At 41.9% G+C, this 9636-nt stretch overlaps 1 protein-coding gene across 1 annotated transcript in view; it reads left to right on the top strand.

Moving 5' to 3' along the window:
* The first annotated feature begins 6 nt into the window (after window positions 1–6).
* Window positions 7–9636, top strand: part of ADAMTS5 (ADAM metallopeptidase with thrombospondin type 1 motif 5) — a 39234-nt gene continuing 29604 nt past the window's right edge. The window contains exon 1 of the mRNA XM_010722791.3: window positions 7–287. Within this exon, the coding sequence (XP_010721093.2) occupies window positions 18–287 (270 nt within the window). The 5' untranslated portion in view covers window positions 7–17. The remainder of the gene's footprint in view (window positions 288–9636) is intronic.

Genomic DNA, 9636 nt, shown 5'->3' with positions numbered 1-9636 from the left:
TGGTGGCTGACGCGTCCATGGCGCGCAAGTACGGAAAGGGGCTGCAGCACTACCTGCTCACCTTGGCCTCCATCGCCTCGCGGCTCTACGCGCACGCCAGTCTGGAGAACCACGTGCGGCTGGCCGTTGTGAAGGTGGTGGTTCTAGGCGAGAAGGAGAAGGGACTGGAGGTCAACCGCAACGCTGCCACCACCCTCAAGAACTTCTGCAAGTGGCAGCACCAGCACAACCGCCTCGACGATGATCACGATGAGCACTACGACGCCGCCATCCTCTTCACCCGCGAGGTAGGCATCAACCAGGGCCCGGCATCCCGTGCATGGCACTTCATGAGGTGGTGGCAGTGCAGCCGCTGTCCAGCACGTGCTTGGCCTAGTGGCTGCTGCCTGCCCATGTCCTTGTCCCTGTGGTTGGGGAGTGTTGCTGTCCAGGGACCAGCACCCAGATGAACAGCTGCTGGGGTGGAAGTGGAACTGGAAAGCCAACACGATGTGTACGTGTTGGTGTGTCTCCCCTTCCCTGTGAGACCATCCTTTTCAGCATGCCACTGGGACTGCTGCCAGGTCAGAGAGGCAGTGGTTTGCCAGATCTGAAGCTGTCTTCCTTGTTCCCCTTGGGAGATGACACTGTGTCCTCTCCCACTGAGCTCGTCACACACAGCCCCTCTCAGGGAGAGATTTGTTCTGCAAGCTGACCATTCCCCAGCCCATATTGGTCCCCCAGTGAACCTGCTTAGCTGCTAGCAAACCCATGCAGGGCAGCATAAAAGCACATGAGACTTGCTCACTGAGGGGGTTGACGGGCTATTTCCAGCATGACAGGCCAGCTCTGCTGCTCTGGAAGCTGGCTTGCTCTGTGGTTCGAGGGTAGGGCGCAAATGGAAACCACAGGCAAACAGAGCTGCAGAAGTGGAGTGAGCTGGGCTGGTGGTGAGGGGATGCAGCATCCTGCTCTGTAGTGAGACATGAGTGTCCCAACCAGCCGTGGGTCAGAACCCACCACCCTGAGCCACATGGAGCTGCGCCTCGCTCCCTGCCCACTCGCTAATTGATTGCATCACCAGAGGTCGTTACGGGACACTGCAGTAGTAGACATGTGGTAGAGTTTATGCAATGAAGTTCTTCTGTAAGACTCTGCCCTCAGCGGTCTGGGTTTGGTGTTTTCTTTTTTTAATTTTTTTTCTTCCTCAAGTATGAAAAAAATAACGGCATGACTTTCCGTTGGTTCGAGTACTCCTGCTTTTCTGCATCGCCAAAGCCTGCCAAAAAGGATGCTTTGGATGGTTTGTGGAAGGAGTTGCTCCAGAAGGGGGAAAAAAAAGTGCCTGGCTTGCTTTTATAGCTGTAAATAGTTGAAACATTAAGTTCGTGTCGGTCAGGCGTCCCTTGTGCAACTGGAGCCTTTTTTAGCAGTTTAAAACCCATCATTCCAATTTGCAAGCTTTCATTTTTTTATCATTACAATCTGAAAGAAAGCAGGCTACCTAGGGTGGGTCATAGTGTTCTTGCTTTTTGCTATAAACATCCCTTCCAATGGCTTATTGGTTAAGTTTGGGCCAGAATCCATCACTCTTTCACTAGAGGGTGTGTGTCTCTGCCAGAATTCCCATTTATTTCCTTGGGATTTATTGTGGTTCAGAAACTCCTACAGTGGCAGGCTGTGAGTCCTAGCTTAATGATTTAACTTCTTTGGATTAAGGTAGGATGTGGCTTTAAAATGCACTTGCTTTACAGATGCTTATCCATGATTTTTGCATGGATGCCCTTGTGCCAGAACAAGAGTGCTAATCAGTAACCCACTGTGAATTACTCCTGAGTAACACATCTTCCATGGGCAGGGTTACTGCTTTCAGATGCATGCAGTACATCAACTAAGTGTTACCATTCCCCTGGTCTCCTTCCACTCTTAAGATGCAAATATTGTTTGCATTGTTAAGTAGGGATGTAGGCACTCTGGAAAAGAAAGGCACATGCCTCAGTTTTCCTGGTTTACATGTAGTGCATGCAGCAGAGCAATTCCAGATAACATAATCTGTTGTGATGACTGGCTGCGTGCACAGGCGCATTGTTTGGCATTGCATGTCAGTATTTGGCTTAGAAAGGACAGGACTGTAGTTTCTTGCTACATGTGTTTATGATGTTCTTTGCAGGGAATCCACACGATTTTTATATGCTTACAGTCAGAATGTCAACATGAATCTATTTGCTCATCTTGGAATGCAAACACAAAAAAGGGTTAAAGAATGAAAAAGGAGCAGTGATGTTTCCTGCAGAAAACAGTCCCACTTTGAGCTCAAGCAAGATTTTTTCCAGTTTAGCTTTTCAATGAGAGTGGCAGCAGTTGGCAGGAGGATCCCACTTTTACAACTATGTTTTGAATGTATGAAGTGTGTTGCTTAGCTACGAGACGCCGCACCATGGCTGCCTGTTTTGATGGGCTCTGAATACCGTCATGCTAATTTTTGAACATCCAGATGTCTTCCGCTAAATGGTTTGTTTTTGAGGCATGGAGTGAATGTGTGAGGTACATTTTCCATCTTTGTTTACTAACTGAGGCCACCTCAAACTTTGTGTCTCTGCATCAACAGAATAATATTTACACATCGTTTGTCAGCCAAACACGTGTCCTCAGCTGTATGTAACTGTTGACATGAAGCTAGAATCTCAGTTACACATGCCTGCTGCCATACGAGGCTCTAAAGTAATAATTATCTTTATTCTGGAGTGACACTGACTCGGATCTTATTTTGACATGAAAAGATGCTTGCTCACATTCAGCACCACTGCTTTCTCCTCTTCTATTGTCATTACTTGTTTCAAGATAAATTAACAACCACTGATAGACTAAGGATGCTGGCAGCTTTCTCATATTGTAAAATTAGTATGAGAGGTCTAAACTACTAAAATCATCATTCATGCTGGAAATATTTCCCATGCAAGAAAATTTTTTGAAGGAGGTTTACTAATTCTGGGTTAAAATATCAATTCACCTTTAGTCATAACATGTATCTAACTTGGCAAGTGTTTCAAAGCAATTGTGCTGCAGAGCAAAATAAATAGTAAATAAATATATACCTGAGTTCCATCTGGGGTGATACAGATAATGTCTTGATGCTCTGTATTGCTATCAACGGGGGTAAGGGCAGCATAACTCTATCCCTTAGCAGTGAATCCCAGGTGTGACTACCAGAAAAGCTACTATAACAGGTCTGGTTGCTGTTACACCTAGAAACATCAATAAATACAGAAATTATCTGTCACTAAATATTGCAGAAATTCAGTTGGATTCCATAGCGATTATTTTGAATTCCCCAAAGTATCAAGTATGAGGGGTCTGACTTATCGGTACCAAGATGTAATAGAAAGGCATCTTAGTTTCAGCTGGGATGGAATAGAGAGTGTCTGGTATGATGCAATGTTTTGGCTCTAGTAGAAAAACAATGATGATAACACACTGATGTTTATAGTTGCTGTTAAGCAGTGTTGTACAGAACCAAGGCCATTCTCAGTAAAGGGCCCAAGGAACTGGGAGGGAACAGAATTAGGATAACTGACTTCAACTGGCCAAAGGAATATTCCATATCTTTATGACATTATGCAGAAAGAGTTTTGAAGTGAATGAGAGCTGATATTTCTTTCGCAGCTCCAGGAGCTAGCTGGGCATTTATCAGGGGGTGGCGAGTGGTTGCTTGCACATCGCTTGTTATATACATTCCTATATATATGTATAGTCATTACTATTTTCCTTTTTTCTATCTTAGTAAGTAGTTTTATCTCAACCCGTAAATTCCACTTTTCTTTTCTGACTCTCTTCCTTTACCCATTGAGAAGGCGGGGAGTGAACAACAACTTTGTGGTGCTGAGCCACCTGCTGGGTTAAACCACAATAAATACCATGAAAGTTCTTGTTAAAGCGGTTTGGCCTTGACAGCCAAGAGAGTACATGGATCCTGCTTTGTGGTTGAGTCCCTGACAGCAGCTGTAAATCCTTAGGTCACATGCATCTTCAGAGCATCTTCCACACAGTGGAGATGCTATGACTCGATCATCTGGTGGCCAGGTGAGACCCCCCTCTGCTTTGTGGTACAGGTGCAGCTGTGTGATGGGAAGGAAAAAGAGCTCATAAGCTCTGTACCCTCATATATTAGCTCACTTTGTTTTCCAAGTCTGTGAAGTCAGCAGCAAATTTCATCTGCTTCAGATGTTCTCATTAACAGTTCTCTGAAGCTGGAAGCAAGTTATCTTCAGTCTTCAGGTTTTTATCAGTGCAGCAAATATGTGCCAGGTTATTTGTCACAGCACGAAAACATATTTGTTGTGTCTTGCAAACTGTGCTTGAACTCAGACTGTTCTTTTCTGAGATCTTGCCTGCTCTGTAATTATCCTTGAGAATTCATCCAATCTATTTCATTAGTGACCCTTAGTTAAATTTCAAGTGAACTATTGAGTGCATTTGGACAAAATCCAGTTCTCTTCCTTTCCTTTCCTCCTACTCTGAATCAAGTGAAAATTAAAAATAAAGTAAAAAGATATTTCTCACAGTAGATGTAGGCACCAAGAACAAACACTTTCCTAAGTGCTTGCTAGCATCATCCACAATAGTACCAGCAAACCTGACTCTAAAAAGAAGTTCACAATGGGGCCAAAGGCTACCGTCCTGCCTTTTTCCACACAGTAATTACATGGATCTTATGTGTGTGATTTAGTTTAACTGTCAATCTGACAGTGCTGTTGAAATTTAACAGTGAGCTTTGGATTACCTCAACTCAGTAGACGTTTATTTCATTGAGTGGAGCACATGCTTTCTTTGGCTCTACTTCTCTCTCTCTCTGTCTCTTTCTCTCTCTATATATATATAAAATCATCTCCTCAGAATTCTTAGTCTGTAAAAGAGGTCACCGTAACAATTGTCAATAAAATATATTTCATTAACGTTTATTATTATTACTTTGAAGAAGTTATGATGTGATATGTCTACCAGTTCTGTAGGTTTTTAACCATTTTTGTTGCAAATCTAATATATTTAGTTGATGTCTCAGGAGAAAGTAAAGTGGGGCATTATTTGAGGGGAAGGAGTAGTATGATTCATGCTAATCTACAGAGACTGTCTGGAGTTTTCATGCGAAAGATCTATGGGATAGGCAAGTTAAATCAAACATTTATCCCTGCTCACCAGTCACAAACTGAAATTTTGTTTGCCCTTCCCTTCCCTGTGCAGAATCCAAAAGATTTATGTGCATTTTGTTGTTGTTGTTGCTTTTTAATAATCTGTGTTTTACATAATGCCGCTGCATTTTCTTTGTATATTTTAGGAGTAAAAGAAGTTTTGTTACTTTGTCCATTAATATCACAAAGGCTTAAGTCCAATTTAGACTCATTTCTAATGCTTCACTGCAGAGCTGTCCTAAGACAGCTTAGGGTCCCTGTGTCATACAAGGGAAGAGTAAGAGCATGTCTAAGTAACCACTCCCACGAGGAGCTCCCAACAGGACATCACCAAAACATCGAATCTTCTTGAATTTCTCCTTATCTAGAATTCAGAAAGACAATTCATTGTGTTTGAGATTCAAATACCCCTGACTTATTTCTGACTTTAACATAGTAACCTGAAAGGAAGGTGACCTCCATTTTTAGGTAGAACTACTTTGGTTTGGTAAAAAAGGCAGGTATCACCACTCCTTTTTCTCTCAAAAGTTAACCAGACTTTGTTTTTCCTCTCAAAATGTGTTAGAGAGGGCGAAGCAATATCTCAGTGGGTCTAGCTGGAGTCCTTTTTTCCTTCACAGCGATGGCTAGGCTTTGTCCTGATGCCCTTACCTGGACATCCACACCAGCAAGACTTAGCAGTTTTTCAGGAGCAGGACTTTTCACAGGCTTTCTCCAGAGCAGCATTGCACCATTTTTGGCACATACAGTCTCTCTTTCTAATTGTCATAATATCAGCTGAAGGGTAAAATAGACCATTCCCTCATTATTTTTTTCACCAGTTAGCCCTTGTTTCCAGTACACACTTTGAGGTACATCAATTCCAATCTTGTACTCCTTTTGCCTTCTGGATGTCACACACTCCTTGGGTGATATTGGTAATCCTTTCTGTTTCAATGAGCTTTAATCTTTCTATCTCCTTTATATTAATGTTTGTCTCCAAGTGTTCTGTGTTGCTGTGATGTTAATAAACTTCCACCCACTTTCCAGGGTTGAGAGCAGAAGGATGGATTTGTGGGTCCTGAGTAAGTTGCAACCCCACCCTCCTTTTACAGACCTGCAGTGAGAACGTTTGTGCAGGAAGTTGGAAAGCTGTGTTTAATTCCTTCCTCTGCTTGAGGGATTTTAGGCCTACATCACCCATCTCCCAGGAGAGGTCCTTAACCAGTAGGTTGTAAGCTGTTCCAGGTGTTAAGGAAACTTTCCACCTCTCTGACCAAAGCTATGTCACTATTTAGCAAGTAATTCAAGATACATGTGGTGAGAAGGAGAGAAATCATGACCTGAAGCTGCTGACCGGAGTGCGCTGCTTAGAGCAAGAAAGCCTGTTCTCCCAAAGCATACAGAAAAGTGTTTCCGTAATTTACTGAAAGGCTGTTAAATGTGAAATAACAGAAGCAGACTGAGGAACAGCAACCAAAAATAAGTCCCTTCATCAGGTGCTGTAAGCACTAACTGCAGTCTGGGCTATGGAAACCTTTGGCACATGGGCTGCAACGGGAGGGAGCCCCAGCTCCCTGCACAAACAGCCACGTGCATGCCTTCATTGTAGGCTATAGTCTGCCACTTAGGGCACTTTCTTAAAAAACATATTTCTAAGTATCCTCATCCTTCAAAGGAATTTGAAGTTGAAACTTTCGGGCAAAGGCTTTGCTGGACCATTGTAATGAAACCAGAAAAGCAAGCAAACAAACATAGTGATGTAAAAGCTGTGATTTCAAAACATGGTGATGTGCAACTAAGTCCAGTCCTGCTGGTGTCTCTTAGATCTGATCTGAGAATATGTGTAGACTTGAGTTCCCACAGGGACAAAGATTGAGAAACACTAAATGTCTGTACTTCAGTGTAAGCTAAATGCTAAGCTGCTCAGGGCTGTAAAGCTGTTTTACTTTGGAGTCTGTAAAGTCACAAACTACAAGCCCTTTGCAGGATAGATAACACAAAGACCAGGGGACACAGGTTGGTTTTGTTCTTCTACATTTACATTCTACCAAACAGTCTACACTGTTTCTTAAATACTGTTTTGGATCCAGTCCATAGTCTCTGGTCTGCTATCAGGTTTCACTTAACAGTTTATTCTCATTTTTAACCTTACCGCATAAATCAAAGATTTTCAGGTAAAATAAATTAACTACTTCAAGCAGGAAGCCACTAGAGTTATCTTCATTCACTACAATGCTATGTATATCTGGCCAACAGCCAGCTGCTCTTGATATACTTACGAATGCCAGGAAAACTTGGCCTTTAATAAGCTGTCTAATTAACTACTGGTCTTATGATGTACAGCTCATTTTTCCTGTTGTTCCTTTGCCAAAGCTTAAGGCTTAACATCTATTGTCTCCTATGTAGCAAACGCATTTTCTGTTCCTTCTTCCATTTTGAAACTTCTATAATCTAGATGAAAGGCCAGATGCTGCATTCTTTCTTCAGAAATATCAAGAAACACATATTCTTAGAAGTTTCTTCTGCTTGGAGGCAATTAAATGAGTGTACAGATCTGAAAAAGAGACTGACTTTTAAAATGAAAGCTACACCACAGCAAAATAGTTGTTAGAAATTGATCTTAAGTATCATGAGACTTCAGGAGTTTGAAAAATTGAGGGGAATCCAAGCAGATTTTTTTTAAATTGCATCAAGGCCTTTTTTTTAAAAAAAAAAAAAGAATATACTACGTTCTAGGGAAATAAGAACTTTTAATGTACTCCCAAAAATTTTACTTTGGAAAAGTCTGTGACTGCTTTCCAAAACTGCTTGGGAAAATAAAAATGTAGATATCAATGCTGTTAACAAATCATCCAGTAAGGCCAGTATGGCTAGAGAAACTCTAAGTCGAAGGAAAATTTGCCATAAAGATGTAAAAGATTGAAAGTATTAACAGGTGTGGTCTTTGTCACATCACTGAAAGTTGTGCTGTGGGATAAGGAAGTTAACTAGGAAGTGATGAGTTAAGGAGGAAAACATCTGATAGCAAAATTTTCAGAATATTTATCTCAGAGATGCCACTTCAGTTGTGTCTGTAATATATAGCATGAGATGCTGTGAGAAGAAATATTGTAAATCATATGTGGGCAAGAGAAATTAAGATAAGAATTGAGGACATAATGGAGCCACACCCTGAGTAATCTGCCTGGTTGTGGACATACTAGCTTACAAAAGTCATCCTCATGCAATTACTGAGGACTGAGCACAGCAGTGAAAACCAGAAGGCTCTGTGTGTATTCTCTGTTCAGAGCTTGGTCAGTGCACAGACTGCTTTAGTAGCAGATGGACAACCTGTAGACATCCCTCCAATGACTGTTAATATCCCTCTGTGACTCTATGAATAACAACTTCATGCAAATAAGCTAATACCAGAAAATATTTCCTGTCCCAAGACCATTTACAACCCTGCTCCACTACTGCCCAACTGAAATTCAGTAGCTGGCAGCATGACTCCCCATGTCATCTTGCCCAGTCTGCTGGGGAGCCCTCCAGATGTGGTGACTTAGCCAGCTGCTGGAAATGCAGTTGTGCTGTATCAATCCTCTGCTTTCTCTCCACAGTGCAATTGCTCTCCTCTCTTTTATCTTACGGGAATCTCTGGTCCCACACTACCACCTTACCTCTACCTGGGGGCAAGTGTTTACCAACTGCCTGTGGGGTGTTGACGGAGCTAGCTAGTAAGCAGGATATTCTAGGGTGACCTTTAAGTAATAAAGTCCATCAAGAGGTTTATCTGACCCAAAGCTGTTATTTCTAAAGAAAGCATAGAGCCTGTTTTGTTATGTCTAGACAGCTGTTATGCAAATAACCTTGAAGGCTACTAGTAAGATGTTGAGATGTTTGAATATATGTCATACTCTGGGAAATTGTGGTAATGGAGGAACAACAACCTGATGAAATGACTGGAATTCACAGGAAAACTGGGGCGTGTAATGTGGTGTAATGTCAGTAACACATAACGTATGAAAGGTAACCAAACATTGCTATTTCCTTTCGTGCCTGTGTATGTGCATAGCTATTTTCCGATGTTTAATGAAGGTGGCATAATGCACAGCTTAGGAGATTTTTAGGATGGTATTACTAACCAACCAAAAGTCAGAACGGATACTTATCGTTAACATCCTGGTTATAATTTTTCAAAATCCAGAGATCCCATCAGAAGTAGCTCTAAGGAAGCTTATGAGTCTGCCTGTTTGGAAAGACTGTGTTATTTTAATTACACTTGTGTTGTCAAATCTGAATAATCATTTTGAGATATGATTGTGTCTGCTGTTACAGCTCCATGGCCATATCACTGACTTAGCTTCTTCTTGTATGCAAACGAAAATAAATCATGCAGTTTATGCGTGAGGCATATGGATGCTGGTATAATTGTATCATACTGGGAGGAATACTTATGTAAGCATCTAACTGATAAAAGCACCACAGGCATAAGAGAGGACCAAATGGC

This window comes from Meleagris gallopavo, chromosome 1 (genome assembly GCF_000146605.3).
Source record: "Meleagris gallopavo isolate NT-WF06-2002-E0010 breed Aviagen turkey brand Nicholas breeding stock chromosome 1, Turkey_5.1, whole genome shotgun sequence".
NCBI classification, from domain to species: Eukaryota; Metazoa; Chordata; class Aves; order Galliformes; family Phasianidae; genus Meleagris; species Meleagris gallopavo.
This window is presented reverse-complemented; position numbering and strand designations above follow the sequence as displayed.